This window comes from Chaetodon auriga, chromosome 20, assembly GCF_051107435.1.
Source record: "Chaetodon auriga isolate fChaAug3 chromosome 20, fChaAug3.hap1, whole genome shotgun sequence".
NCBI lineage: Eukaryota > Metazoa > Chordata > Actinopteri > Chaetodontiformes > Chaetodontidae > Chaetodon > Chaetodon auriga.
The window spans coordinates 8,440,581-8,456,976 of NC_135093.1; the positions used below are offsets into that span (position 1 = coordinate 8,440,581).

A 16,396-nucleotide genomic window follows, 5' to 3' on the forward strand; every position below is an offset into this window, starting at 1 on the left:
AAAGGGAAATATGTGTCTACTGTTTGTGAGGAGTAGATTCCAGCCACAGTGAATTAACTAGTCAGACAAGCTTTCCGCGCTCCCAGCACAGAAATATAAGCTGACAGGAGATCAGAATGCAGAACTCTCTGAAAATTAACAGGATATTACTGGCTATTCCTCATACAACTTCAAAATGTTCCTTCCAAGTAACATCCTTGAAAGAAGATAATTAGTTGTCCCACAACTATTTTTGTCATCTACTCATCACAGAATAATCTATTACAGTGAGTATGAATGTGTACCTCAATTAGGATAGAACAGATTGCAGAAATAATAATAATTAGACATCAGAGCACTGTGGGAGACCAGTGATGTTACTTTGACAGTTGTGTTTCAAAATAAAAGATTGGGTTCCTTTGTCACTTATTATAGATGACACCAACCACACACAATTGTTTACTAACTCAGGACACAGCTTTGTCAAAACTGTCCTGTAGGGCAACAAAGCACATTTTTTCAATTCCTTCTCAGTCCCAACCTCACACCCTGAAATAACAATATCTGAGGATTGAAAACCAACTGCCAAGCAAACCAGCTAAGGAATTCCCACAGAATCCCAAGAGGGACTGCAAGGCAGCGGCCGATTTCCTAAAAAGGAAGAGTCCAAATAGAAAGAATCAAGGAAGTTACTCTGTTTGAACCCTTGTGTAAACATGCAAAGAGCTGATATGCTTTCATTTCATGTAAGGGGTTATTAGACCAATGCCATTGAAATTGACCATGCCAATGAAAGATAATCACACTGAAGAGTTCAGGATTCCAACACTATCTGGACTTTGCTGTTTGATTATGAGTTGCGTCCCTCACTTTTGTTAACCCAGCTATTTTACGAGGTAAACATGGCCACAAAGGCAAAACTGGAGTACAAGATGTAGTTTCTCACTTCAAAAAATATAAGTATGTTTCACCCTGCATGTCCCAAAAGTCAAATAAATGCACTATCCAGCACAGTCCATCCTGAATATAGACATCAAAGATGGCTTGCCGTTTCCTCAGGTCTCCAGTTACTGACAAGGCCGTCAGGAGTGTCCAAGCTGGAATGTGAGCAGGGCTGCTCAAGATGGGTGGTCTGCACCTTCCCCAGTTACTGTGGGGCTGATCCGAAAGGCTCCTGCTGCTGCATCGAGGTGAGATAGTGTCCTGACATAACAGTGCACACAGTGTGTGGACTCAACACCATAAATCTAGAATTTGCAGTGCACAAACATACTGAAGTAGACGATCTTGTTTCTTGGATGCTTTACGATAACACATCACAACTAAAAGAGTTGTAGCTCTCACTCAATATGACAATTTTAATGTAAATCCATTGACAAAAATGTTTAATATAAAGTTCTTCATTGTGTCTTGCTGCTTTTTTCTTTTTTAATCTCTACAAAGAGTGAGCAGTGGGCGCCATCCTCTGGTTGAAAGAAGTAAATACAGTGGGTAAAACATAACCAAAGTTAGCGTTTCAGGTGGGGGGAAAATGGCCCACTCATTCATCTTATTTCCTAAATCAATTTGGCAAATGGCCACTTATCCATCTTCAGGATGTTGTGAGAAATTGCAGCTAAAAGAGGCAAATCGGCTCTACAGAGGCACAAACTGCTATTACACTGATTATTCGGACTTGAAATGTTCATGCATTAAAGAGTGTTTCACTCCGAGCCAAGCTCCAATCAGTGATGTCACAGCAGGTGTATTTCCTCTGACAGTGGATGGAGGAAACCTGTTGGGACATCACTGATTGTGCTGAAGCCAAAAGCATCATCCTGAAAAGATCCAAACCCACATATGCATATATTAAATATACACTGCCACCAGGTTTGGAATTAATATTTCAAAATCAGTCAAAGAATGTAACTTGTGCATCATTATGTTTATTCCAAACACAGAGGCATCAGACAGGACATGAAAATTAGGCAGGTTTTAAAGGAACCATTCAACATTAATGCTTATTTGTAGGTGAGAAGATCCATATCAATTTAATTTAAAAGCTCTGTTTTCACAGTTTAGCTGTATAACTTTGAATTTAAACACACAGTGAGGGTCTGCTGCTGTTGCGTGTACATGACATATTTTGTAATATGTTTAAAGGCCACATGGGGGCACTAAAGTCTCTAAATAGAGCAAAGTTGTGCAGTACTTTGCAGAGAAGGCTGACATGCACCTATACTGTTTAAGACACTGATGCAATTTATTGTAGGTTTTGAAATTTGAATGCTGTAAACACAATGAGTGTGTGTCTCATTATTATCAGTGTTTTGATTGATGTTTGCTCTCCTGAGCTGACTGGGGGCTCGGCAGATGCTTGCACTGTAAGGCCTGGTGTGCGTACTCCATCATTACACTTATATTTTTATTTGTTTTGGTGTTTTTTTTTTTTTGTTTTTTTTTTTAAACTCTAGCATTTTATAAAATAATTTTTCCTTTTTGTCTGTCCCACATGTTGGTAGCAGCAGTTTCAATTGACATCGTATGTGACACACACTACCGGCTCAAAATTGCATATACAGTATTATATGTAGGATTTTTGGGATAATAAAAGATTTAAGAAGCTTAAATATCTCTTCTGTCATACTGACTATGTGGTCATCTCTCTGATTTAGTGTATATTGTCATCAGCTGGAGAGACTCAGCAAGAAAGCAGTGCTCGAGGTGTCTGACTCAGAACTATTGTCGTGTCCTGTGACAACAGCAGCATCAAAAATGCGGGGAGGACTCACAAAACTACTCTGCTTATGCTACTCTCATGAAAATCTAATATCACCGGATGATTCTAACATTTTCAGTCACACTGTAGCCACGTGTATGCAGTTGGCTTCAATGTGACTTGGTTTGTTTTGTGGTTACATCTGTTAATTCGTAGGAGGGTAGGTATATCGTCAGAGAGAAAATGTGCATAAAATTGACTGTGTATAGTTACCAGATGAACATTTTACTTTAAAAGCATGAACATCGTGTTTAGTGCTTCACTGAGGCTACACCATGCCTTTAGGGAAACAAGATCCACATGACTTGGCCATCCTTTAATACACATTTTACTGTATTACAGTATTACATATTTAATGTCTGTGGAAATGAGGAATTTTGACAAGATTTTACATAAATATTCTAATGTAATATACTATTCTATGGGTTTGAACAATGTCTGCATGGGTTAACGAGGTTTAAGTTAATTAGTCAGCCAACAAAGGAAATTGCTATCTGCAATTTTTAGTAGGATAGCAGTTACATTACTTAACATATAATGTGTATAACCCTGATTCCTAAAAAGTTGGGATGTTAACATAACATAAATAAAAATGGTGACAACAGCTCAGTGTTCCTGAGCCCATGTAGTAATATCCTTTATACGATCATGTGTTCACAAAGTGGTGAACCTCGCTCCATCCTCGCCTGTGAACGACTGAGCCTTTCCAGGATGCCCCTTTCATACCCAGTCATGATACTATCACCTGTTACCAATGAACCTGTTTACCTGTGGAATGTTCCAAACAGGTGTTTTTGGAGCATTCCACAACGTTCCCAGTCTGAAGTTGCTCCTGTCCCAACTTGTTTGAAACATTGCTTCTACAAATTCAGAATAAGCAGATATTTACAAAAATCAATGAGGTTCATGAGGTAAAACATTAAATATATTGTCTTTGTACTGTTTTCAATTCGGTATATGTCAAGAGGATTAGCAAATGATCACATTCTATCTTATTTATGTTTTTTGCACAGGGCCCCAATCATTTTGGAATCAGTGTTGTGTTAGTAACTGCATGAACAAATGTATATATAGTTTATTTTCATGTCTGCCCATTTATTCGACCCATCCCTCATGGAATTACTCAGACACATTAATATGTTCTAAATCAGATCAGAACATCAACTCAGTTTTAAAAACGATTGACTGAACAGATTGCTGGCAGTGGTTCCTGAATCAAGCAGAGTCCTCTCTGCCAGCACACTTACTTTGGTGAGTATGTATTTACTCAGCCAACTAATTGAGATTTATTTAGTTATTGCAGAATATGCACTGTATCGCTGCTTAATGTTCAGGCTTCGACATATTCATTTACCACAAGCATTAACACAGTCGAGCACAGTAAAAATCTAAACATCTCATCAGCATTAGATGCAGAGTTCAGTGCGGGCTGTTATGTAATCTACTGTACGAGGACACCAGCTACCATGGGGCCATTCTTCAACAACACATCTTGAACCACTGCGAAGAAAATACCATCTTAAAAACTATAGATGCACTGATATGCATGTGAACCTCGCAATCCTCCTGATATGCATCTGCAGAATAGTACTTGTTAGCTATGCAGATATAATTATTAACTTGTTAAACTCATTAAGATTCATGGCATAGAGCAGACTGTCTCTACTTATGTATTGTTATACTTCAGCAATAATAAGCTGTAGATGACAACTAGCACGCATGGCATAGAGCGTAGAGTGTAACTATAATGAAAAGTGAAACAACCTGAGACATAAATCAATTAATTTAGAATTATAATTAAATTGTTAGATGGAAATTAGCATGTGCAGCAAATCGAAATGTGTTTCCATATCTTGTGTGTGTCAAATCTGTTTTGCATTTCATATGCAGGCAATATTACAGAAGAAAATAACTATGTGAATGGACGCAATGCAAAATAAAAAAAATTAAATTAAAAAAAAAAACATTAGTGTAAAGCAAAGATCAAAATATGTGGGCCTATAAAATTCATAATGTGCAAACATAAGCTTTTATGTCTCAACATCATGCATATAAAAAGCATGAAAACGACCATAATGTGCATGTGAGAAAAAAAAAGAGAGAGGCAAATAAGCTCAGCTACTTCAAGAAAGAAATCAACAGTTAATACCAATATAAATATTAACATGATTAAATGACAGCAGCATAAAAACACAAATGAGATGCCATACTATGGCCACAAACAGGGAGAACTGTTAACACAGACAGCCTAATAGCATGCTATCTGCTGAGTCACATGCTAACATGTGGACCAAGAAGAACCAAGAAGACATAGACCTACAACATTCACGTTAGCTCAAGCAACAAATACTTTGTTTAACTACTGACAGGAAGTACTTATTGCTTGCATACGAATGCAAAAGTCTCAGGAGAGGAAAATATTTCTTCCATAAACTCCTCCTGACTTGACATGTTAGCTTTGCTTGCTAATGTAATGCTATACAAGAGCAGCAGTGGTAGCAACAATTGTTAGCAGCAAATTCATATGGAAACAAAGCAGAGCTTGGCTTGGCTTGGCTAATCTTTCTCCTGTAGGGTTTTATTACCTTTACATATTTAATTGGACCATCTGCTATTGCTGCTAAGTTGTCGCAGGTTATATTTGAATGTGAAATTTTCATAGGCAACACTTTGGCGTGTCATGACAGGAAAAACACAGGTAGAATGATATTTATAGCAGCTGCATTCTGTTGAAGGGTGCCAGTTCTGGGGCCCTCCTCCTGTGAATCCAAGCTCACTGTCATGGCTTTCTGTGGCATTTATGATCACCTTTGATTCCAGAGGCCGTGTAGGACTTAATTGAGTGAGTAAATTACTTTCATATTCATTAGGATTTATAATACGGATGTTGTAATACAACAGAATTTAACTTATTCTGAATTGCCCCTTTACTGGGCATTTATTGGATGTATATTCATCACTCACTGTCAGCATAAATCCGTATCCCCATATTGTCTAGTGCATCATTATTCATTGTATATATTGTTTATTATTGTTAGTATTATTATTATTCATGTTTAAACCAGCGTCAGATTCCTTGTAAGTGCACACATACTTGCATACTTGGCCGATAAAGACGATTCTGATTCTCTCTCTCTCTCTCTCTCTCTCTCCCTCTCACACACACACACACAAAGGCAGATGAGAAGATATATACACATTCTGACCTTGATAAAATGTGGTTTTACATTAAAATAAGACAGCTATATCTGTAGCTGGCTGCTGACTATTCGATGTCTCAGATGAGTTCTTCTTGTGCTCAAAATAACACATTTTTGCACATAAGTGAACAAAATCAATGCTAACTGTTTTATATTGTTGAAAAAAGTCAAGTATACCGCCACAAGAATGGAGAATATGAATTTCAGTGATAGTGCATAAATGGACTTTCCAAAAATTAAAATATTTCTTATCTGCGCAAACTTCCCTCAGATCTTTTTCTCCATCTCTGTCTTCACCATCCAGCGAACATGAACTGATTGATTATGATCTCGGTCTCTGTGCTCTACATATCACACCCCTTCTTTATGTCTTCCCTGGCTTTTCACATCTGCCAGTAGGAAAGTGCCCTCCTCAGCCCTGACTCAGATGGCGAGTGAGTGTATGTTGCTCACTCTCTCCTCCCCTTGCTTCTTTTCTTTTTTTTTCTCTCAAGCTGTCTTCCTCTCTCCCTCCTCCTCTTCTCTTACACTCTCTCCTCACTCGCTCAATCTCTCTCTCCTTTTGATCACTTCGGTCCCTTGCTCCACTCCCTCTCCCTTACTCCTACACTGCTCTGTCACTCACTCACACACTCATACCAGCTCTCTCTGGGCACCATCTCGGAGATCCTCAGTGTGTCTGCGTTTTGCCAGGTGGACGCACTCCCCACAGTCACCATTTCCACCCCGGAGAGCTCCACGGTGGCTGCGCAGCCCCTTCCCCGGCTGAGCATCGGGCGGAAGACCCTGGTGGCAGCTGCTGTGGGGGTCATGCTGGTCCTGGTTCTGGTGGTCCTCATCCCTGTGCTGGTCAGCTCCGTTGGCACAGGTGGCATAGATGACAGTGCAAGCCACTACGAGATGCTGGGTACCTGCCGCATGGTTTGTGACCCTTTCCCCAGCACGGGCACGACGGGCACAGGTATGCACGCAGGAACAGATACAGCGACCGCAGGCCTACAGGTGGACAGCGACGCGGATCTGAGTGATCACAGCATCGGCCCACCGCTGCCTACTTACAGTGCTCACGGCCCACAAGGTAAACCAGGCCGTCCGGGCAAGCCTGGACCCCCAGGACCACCCGGAGAGCCAGGCCCACCGGGACCCAAGGGACCACCAGGAGATGGTGTGGACATTGTACGGACAGGGATTCTAGGTTTAGGGGGTAAAGGGGCAGTTAGCACAACCACCTACAACACCATGCCACGGGTGGCATTTTACGCAGGACTACGAAACCCTCAAGAAGGTTACGATATTCTACGATTTGATGACGTGGTGACTAACATTGGCGGTAACTATGAGGGCGCAACGGGCAAGTTCACCTGTAAGATTCCCGGTACCTACTTTTTCATCTACAATGTGCTGATGAGGGGAGGAGATGGCACCAGCATGTGGGCTGACCTGATCAAGAATGGTCTGGTGGGTAGCACCTTTAACTCCTCAGATACCTTTTCAAAACACTTGTTTCATGGTTTACTGTTGAATTTGATGAATGGAATGAGCACCATTTCTCAAAGTACAAATAGTGGAGAATTAGCATTTTACTGACATTATGAGTTTCCTGAATCATACACTGGGATGAACCCACATCAAAATGCGCAGGCAACAGTGTAACCAGTGTGCTGGCAGTCTAAATTGAGTAGTCATGCATTCATGTGGATAGTGATTTTAGGTCTGTCTTGGTCTGGTGTTATAGTCCACTATAATGACAATGCACAGTGGCACGCTGCCAGATTGTGTATCTGTGCATATTACACATCCAATGATGTACACGTTGAAGTGAGTGGAAGGAGTGCAGCGCTATCTCAACTCTGCACACATCAAAACACACCCTGGGGTAGTGGATAGTTCAAAGCTGGTGCCCTTTGAAATACAACAAACTTCATGGAGCCATGATGTGCCAGTATGTGTTATCAGACTGCCTGTCAGGCCCAGGCGTTTCAATATCAAATCATGATATTTGCCATGTTCATGGATAATTTTGTAATGTCTTTAAAGCCCCAGGTGATGACACTGATCAAACGCCATGTAAATCCAAACCTCGACATTTTCCTTCAAACATTTCAGCCAGGCTGCAACAGGCTGCACAGAGGGTGGACACAATAACACAAGCACCTGTATATTATAATGCAACCCAGTACAATGACCACACAGTAAACGCTACATTTGCAAATCTAATAGACACCAATTTTTGTGGAGACTTCCACAAAACTGAAAGTTTAACTCTGTGTCCATAGTTTTTGGTGTTTTACTAGGTTGCATTGCAAAATGCAAGACTCCACAAGACTTTGAAGTAATTTCAAGATACACCACATTTAACACACTTTGCTGTCGTGTTGGACTGTGCCATACCCTGAGGTGTTTGTCTGACAGAAAAAGTACACTGCATTCTCCTCTCTCCATCCATCTCCACAAACACAGACATGTTAAGTTTCTCACATGTAGTATTTATTGCATCATATTAGATTGTATCTTCAAGTATTCACCCACTACCCCATATATATTGCTTAAATTTCTGTAAATTAGGGTAGCAAGCAGGGATGTGCACATATGTTTTAAGAGACAGTGGCTAAATTTGAAAAAAGGGCACCCCCAACCTTCCTCACTTATCATTCTGTATGATATATGTGTGTCCAAACACACACATCAAAAAATGCATTAAAAATGTAAAAACAAGCAGTAAAAATGTAATAGAAAGGTCTAGAAAACCGACTTAATGTTAACTTTAGCTGAAGGGAAAGAGACAAATATACGCACTGGAAACAGAGTGTTAGCGAGACACTTTAATCATAGTGATTCACCTGTTGGCGGACTGTTGCTTTGTAAAGACTTCTTCAAGCTTCCTCCTCCAGCTCTTAACCTCCCTGCCTCTGTCTGCTCTCTTTAGAGGGCAGCGACGCTGTGTGAAACACCAGATAAGAAGTTTCACATATAGAGCTACACTTCAGTTTACCACAATAGAGAATGTATCTATTATACTTGCATAACTCTTACTTATAATTACCCCATAACTAAACTCAAATACAGCCTCTATGTTGTTAATGAGGACCATTTAACAACAAAACGGTCATGTAAACTTGGCTTCGGGCAAACGTGCAAGCCAACTGTAACTGCTGATGCAATTTCAAAAGAAAGGTCTAATGGAGAAACGTGTAGAGAAATCAAAGAACGACTTCAACAATATTTATTAAGTCCAAAGGAGGAGGCACTTCAGACATAGAGGGCAAAGTGGCAAAAGCCCACTTTAGCCACTCTGCATGGTTAAAATTACTATATTGCTCACACAGGCTGGACAATTTCTCGCATTTACAACATATAATAGTGTGCTATGATATTATAACAGCAGGAGGGCAGGATGCTTAAGCTGCATTGCCCTCATGTCTCTATCATCATGCTGTCATCAACCTCTCCTCTCAGACCCTGCGGCCTCTTGACGAACACGTTTGTACTCCACTGGCACCAATTAGAACTCCATGTTCCTGTTTTGGGTCTAACTTAGTTTTGAGCCTGTCACCACAAGCTGGTTGGAGCCGGGATTACACTTCATGGTTGGTCTGGCGAAGCTGCAGCATAACAGCCAACCCGGCAACCCTGATCATTACGCATCAGCTGAAGCTTAGAGGGGATGTGTCCTTCAGTGGCCAGCTGTACATGCAAAGCAACTTCTGACACCCTCAGTGATTACCCCCTGTTGACATGATGACACTTGTGTTTGGGAAAACGTGGCATTTTCAGTACTCCACCCTGCAAAAGGTGGATGTACTGTAAGAGTGAAACTCGAGGCGAAGGGATAGTATGTGCTTCCATCCTTCCTCAGAGGCAGACTGACTCAAGCTTGACCCTTTCTGTTGAGTCATGAGAGAAAAACAAGATATTCACCACAGGGGACACACTTTACACCAACTCTCAAATTCACTCTACGCGTCTTGCAAATATTCGTTTCTTAAAATAAGATCTTCTTTTCCTTTGCGGAAAATAAATGTGGCCTCATGTCGAGTGAAGCCGCAACTCATTTAATATGTGTGCGTGTCAAATTAAGCATTTGTTTCAATACCACCATCCACTTCAGTCATGCCATCCTAATATTATCCTTTGGACCTATTAAAAATAATTATAATCATTAATATTTGCTTGTTATGATGATAAGTGAATGCATTATTCTAATATTTATTAATTAAGCGATGCATTATAATAGTTCTTCAATGCAAATCTCTTGCTCAGCGTTCTACTATCATTTACTTTCCTTCACTTCCTCTCCTTGTCTGTCTGTGCGTGTCATATTCCAGGTCAGGGCCAGCGCCATTGCCCAAGACCAGGACCAGAGTTATGACTACGCCAGCAACAGTGTCATCCTTCATTTAGACGCGGGCGATGAGGTTTTCATAAAATTGGATGGGGGCAAGGCTCACGGGGGAAACAGCAACAAATACAGCACCTTCTCAGGGTTCATCCTCTATGCCGACTGAAGGCTGAACAGGATGTGGGCTCAGAGGTGAAAGGTCGCAGCCAGAGGACATTCACTTCCTGACTTTCACTTGGCTCTCGCTGTAAGGTTAATGTTGCCCATAGCCACTGATCCGCAGTCAGATTGTTTTCACAGATGTTTAAGCTCAGCATTGATACAGCGACTACGGCTGTGGATCTGTGGTTGTCGGTAACTATCCACCTCATCCATACGTTCCATTGTATACAGGGTGCCTACGCCGCTATTCTGATGGATGCGAGCTACGTAAAAGTGACAGTCACTGCCATGTGTCATGCTGAGGTACAGTAACAATTCTGACGGTGCAAAAGCCTCACCATCATTTTTGAGCTGTCATTTCAAATACAAGTCTGGAAATCCAACAGTTGTGGCGACTGCAGTGTTTGTAAATGTGCTGTTTTTTTGTTTTTTTTTGTTGTTTTTTTTTCTCATGCTGTTTGTATAAGATGTTGAGGAGATATATTCCGCACCAAGAAAGGCTAATTTGTCAAATATTGGACGCCAAAATGAGATTGTGTTGAGTGGCAGTGTCACAAAATGTATTGTGTCTCAGTGTGATGATTTGGAAAATCATGTCATATCAGCCCATTATATTTGGCATATTGTTAGTGTACATTTGATATTGAATCTTGATGTCTGAACACAAAGTCAAAGTAGTCTACATGCACCATATTGTGTGTCTATTAAAGAATATAGCTGTTGATAGATAGTTGTACAATTATATCATGTAATGGTTAACGTGCTCACCTGTGAAGACTAATTTATTGAATTCTTGCATGCAGCACCTGTTAAAAATGTTCTGTATGTTTCCACGAACGATGAAGAGAAATACAGTAATTTTAAACAAAGTCTGAATAGCTAGATGTGGGCTCAAGGAACATCTATTGCTGTTGTTTTTACTTTTAATGTCCATGATTTTTCATTAAAAATGGGTTTTTTGAATTTCCTCACACGCGTGCATAATGTCACTCACCTCATCTATTTCTTGATCAGCTGTTCGGATCTCTCATGTTCCAGTGAAACCGGAATTTCGTCCTTCAAATGTTACTCACAAGACACCAGCGCAGCGAGAGGCAATCAAGGCTGAGATGATCATTGAGGGAAAGGCAGGGGAAATCACAGCTGTGTTAAATGCCAAATGAAGCGGGAGATGATTGTGTTTCACAATCAAAGGAGGGATGTGTTTTTTCCTCTAATGGGTGTGGAGACGCTGAGATATAGCGGGAGAAAGTCAGGGGACGGGTGTTAGAACATATCATGACAAAGCTTAGATCAGTGTCGGAAAGTAATCCAGGCAAATTAGGCTCTGCTGTGACGGCGACACCAGTGTCAGAGACAAGAAAATAGCTTCCAGGGCTAAACTGTATAAACCAATATATATTTTCTGTTTCCTTAAGAGCTCACTTTGATATTATGAAATTCTTTGGACAGAATTCGCCTTTAACATGGGCCACGTAGGGTCCAAAACTGTCTCTTATATAGTTTGAAACAACAAGTTAAGAGTTCAAGAACAAAAGTTTTGACAGTGTGAAGACGCAGAGACATGGAAACCCTGTCAAAATGCACATTTATTCATTCACTGAAGCTACTAAACCTGAATGTCAACCCAGTGTTACCTCTCAAAATGCCACTTGAAGCTCAATTAAATTCAGCATTTTGTTGTGAGCTGTAAATTGGTGTGTGATAGTGTACAGCTGGTGAAAATGAAGGACAGAGACTGGGTTTGCAGCACTGTGCAGTGTTAGAACATCCTGTTGTCTGTTTAACTGCTCTATGCAGAAAAGGCCAGGAAGCCCTCTGGTCTAAACTTAAGCTTGTCTTGAGACAGCAGAATTCCTCCAGACACAATTAAGACTGAGGGTCCGTGCCTAAGCAGAGGTCACCCGAGCCACGGGGCAGCTGAGCACTAGCACGGACTGTTTTCTCCTTGCAGGGTGTATGAGCACATCGTCAAATTAGAGACTTCATGTCACAATGTCAAAGACAAACGCCTGAGGTCGGCGAGAAACAGCTTTCACTGCTGAAACCGTTGGAACTGAACGTTGCCTGAGAGTCTGCAACAACTGTACTTTTCCTGAAGTCCTCGGGGAGAAACACAAACACACCAAAATCATTCTTATATAAAAACGCTTAAGAGACCTGGAGGATTAAGCCAGAAGTTCAGTATTTACTGTTTGAATATCTATGAGTGACGAGAGCGAAATGAAAATGCACCTGAACTCATTCGTATGCAGCTTGTTCCTGCCGTCTTTCCCAGAACATTAAGTACTTCAGTTGTGCCATCACCGAAGCAAATAACACTAATTATTGCATCACACTGCACAGACAAAAAGGAACCCCCTGTTTAGCCAGCAATGCATCAAGGCTCATTTATTGAGGTCAGAGTGAAACTGGCAACAGGGGTAAGCCCAAAACCGTCTGTGGAGAAACGCAGAAAAATTCTCTTGGCAGGCACCGTCTGTGCCTCATCCTGCAGAACCGGGTGATCCTTGCTCAAGCTATTGTGCTTGTGTAAGCGACACAAACCCCTCCTCGGGGGTCTTTGGTTTTGATGGTGACTTTAGCTGAACAACCTACCCCAACAGGACACTCTGGGCCTGGTGTTTTAATTTGTGATGAAGCGGCATCTGGATTGTGCGCGACGCTTGAACCTTTGACTCACATTTCAGCTCATGTCCTCCCTGACTTTAAGCAGGTCCAGGGTTTGAAGATAAGTACTCCTCTGAGAAGTGCTGTAAGCTGCTTTTTGTTGACGTAAGCTTGGACTCGGCTGTGGGGATATTTTGAGATTTCCTACTGTACCTCTTTTCATCATGTATAAGTAGAGGGATTTGAAAGATTATGCCTCTACTGCAGACTTGTTTTAATTTAGGTAATCTCCAGCGTATGCAAACGTAACTGAAGGAAATTTTGATTCATTCACTCCCACCCAGTCGCTATCAGTACGCTGAGATGGCTTCCGCTTGACATTTGCAGGGGCCAATTGGTGAGGCGTGAGGCTTATCAGGCTACTGCAGAGTGTCCATGCGTGTTTGTGGGTCTGTGTGCGCGAGTATTTGGGTCAGTGTACAGGTCAGCGTGCGTGTGTGTCCCTGCATGTGTCTTCAGTCTAAATGAGACAGGAGAACGCTTGGCTTGGAAAGAGTACCTCCTCTGAAATGTCTGGAGTGACATTAATGAGCCCTTGGTATTGTTATCTTGAGCGTCCCCACTTAACTCACCAGGGAAGATCCAAATTACAGATAGATGGTTTAATTGTCGAGCTAAATTGCCCGTCGTGCTCATGTACATTTCCTTCCACCACATGTGCGGCCATCTTCCAACACCTAAAGCGCACAAATGGTTCTCCTAAGAAGATGCTTTTTTATTTTAACACTGCAAAATCTCTATTTGGCTGTACACGTGGACACATATGTCCTAATTCAGCACACACACAGGAGCAGACAAGAAACATGGGAGTCTGCCAACATGTCTGTGAGGCTGCACTGCTTTGCTAACATGCTACAATGATAATGCTAACATGATACATAAAAAACAAAAACGTCTACCTGCTTGAGCCATGACAGGAAAAATGAGGGGCTCCATCTACTGGCTACACAACATTTCATGGCAATCATCAAGTAGTTTTTGAGGTATTTCAGTCTGGACCAAAGTGGTGGACCAACCAACAGACTGACATTGGACATTGCCATCCCTGGAGCCATGCAGCTAGCATGGCTTAAAATTAGCGTCTCCTCAACACTGACTGGCTGTCAATAACTGCTGACATTCAACAGAATCTGCTGCTCTGCCATCCTCTTAAGACCTGTCATCTGAAGGGTCACCACAAGCCTGTACTGTATATATATATATATATCACACTGAATACTTAAAATAAACAGTAAGTGTTATGTGTACACGAGCTGACCACATCCTTTATGGTCCAATCGGAAATACAGCCTTACAGGTACATTAACAGATGCAATATTCCAACATGCTGTCAACGATCCTGTCATGCCTGCCTGAGGAAGCCTAAGTTAACATTGAAACCTGGTATACAGTATGCCCTGGAAATCTCAGTGAATACCATAAAAGGCATGATTACAAGGAAGAAGTTGGTCGTGATTGATCTTTGTGAGACCCTAAATCTTGCATTCATTGTGAAAAGGACAATGCTCTCATCAGTTTCTGCTGCTTTCTCATCAGTTTTCTCAGCTTTGTGGCAGAATGGTCAGCAAAGCCAGAGGGGAGGTATGCATTCGTGACAAGCTCTCCCCGTGCTGTGTTTTTTTTAAGTGCAAGTTATACCGCTAATGCTTAAGATCTGATTTGATATGATTCACTAGATAGTTATGTAACATGCAAATGTCTGACCCCGAGTATTTTCAGAAATACTGGGTAACCACAAGGTGCAGTACTGAGAAATAAAACTGAAGTTAATAGCATTGATATTATATGAAACCCTTGAAATAATTATGTCGTGTATTTCACAGTTATTTTTATTTTTTAGACTGTGTGGGATTTGCATCGCAGTGATAACCCTTTACTGTTTCTATTCATTTTTATTTGCAGTCTATATTTGCACTCTTTCCTACTTTGCACTGCAACTGCTGCAGAAGCATTTCCCTCAGGATGCATAAAGTTCTGTGTTATATTATCTTATAATATGCTACCAGAACTTCGGGGGTACAGTAAAGTAACAAAAGGCCATTTCGGAAGATTTCTTGAAACTCAGACGGGGTGGGTCTAATGTATAAAATATACGAGTTATGTCTCTGAATGGCAGCGTGGGTACTCACCAATGCTGGGGTACAGCAAAGTAGTTTTTGAGTGCGCAGCTTGAAGAAAAGGGGTAGAAATCATGGAATAATGTTGGACTTGTGCAGCCCTATATTCACTGGAGTGACTACAACGAGGATGTTGTTTCTTACAGTAATGGTACAACAGATTAATACCTCTTTGCTTGCGGCAGTTAAGTAAGGTAAAGTTTCCTCTATAATACACAGTCAAGGCTGCGGGAAAGACTTAGATGCACAAAATCACTGCATCTTGCATTATAGTAGGTCATGTACTGTATGCATGGGTGTATTACCCCTTGTCCTAGCACTCCTTGGGAGAACATGACAACATGCATCGTCCACTTTCCTCCCCTTGATCTAGGGACTGTCCAGTGTGTCAGTGACTCAATACCAACCTTGTCCTTGTTCCCTCATGGCCCTGACTGAGCCGGGGCTAACACGTAAGGACAGGTTGAGTCATGTGGCCGGGGACGCTCCGCTGGCGTGTTGCCTGTCTCTTCACCTCACCGCAGCCTCGTGGATGCAGCCTGACAACGGGCTACAGAGGCGCTGCGAGTGCCCCTTCCTCAGCGTGACACCAGATGCCAGAGTTCAAGAGCACTACAGTCGTTACAGTTGCTCAGGCCAGTGTATTCTACCAGTTGGTGTTGAGCTGCATTTGTGACCTGTTGTACTGAGGGAGAGGGAGCGCATCAGTGGGGTTTTCATCCTCGCTCCTTTCGTTGAAAACTGAAGTCAACATTTTGTATTAAACAAGCCGTCCTCAACAGTCAATAACTCCCAAATTTTCATGTTTAACATTGAATAGATTCTCGTCAACCTGCTTCATTTGCTGCTGCTTCAATTAGAGATTTCCCATAATGACCGCTGTCAACCCAGAACGATGAAACCTCCTTCGTGTGTTCCTCAAATCCACAGAAGACAGCTGCAATCATTGTGATTGTCTTGTCAAAGTAAGTGTTCCAGTCCAGAAAAAGTGCCAGTACAGTGCAATTAGAAACCTTGACAATTATGTAAAAAAAAAACCCTGTCACACCTCCATAAAATCCATGAATGTAGAAGGTGTGAACGCTTTATATTTTGGTACACTGAGGTCACTCTTTCCACACCTCTTCTATGTGGATTTTTTCAGTATGATTATTACTGTCTGAGTTTAGAA

The 16,396-nt window shown here is 41.5% G+C and overlaps 1 protein-coding gene across 1 annotated transcript; it reads left to right on the forward strand.

Annotated features, from left to right (window-relative positions):
* The first annotated feature begins 6,566 nt into the window (after positions 1 to 6,566).
* On the forward strand, positions 6,567 to 11,409 carry LOC143338576 (C1q-related factor-like). Its single transcript, XM_076759040.1, has 2 exons — positions 6,567 to 7,395; positions 10,263 to 11,409. The coding sequence occupies exons 1-2, from the start codon at positions 6,748 to 6,750 to the stop codon at positions 10,440 to 10,442; spliced, it is 828 nt and encodes a 275-aa protein (XP_076615155.1). The 5' UTR covers positions 6,567 to 6,747; the 3' UTR covers positions 10,443 to 11,409.
* Positions 11,410 to 16,396: the final 4,987 nt, after the last annotated feature.

Excerpts from the sequence above, each read along its gene's own strand:
- LOC143338576 (XM_076759040.1), top strand. The coding sequence starts at position 6,748 with ATGCTGGTCCTGGTTCTGGTGGTCCTCATCCCTGTGCTGGTCAGCTCC. Across the intron at positions 7,396-10,262 it reads ACCTGATCAAGAATGGTCTG|GTCAGGGCCAGCGCCATTGC; the intron begins GTGGGTAGCACC and ends GTCATATTCCAG.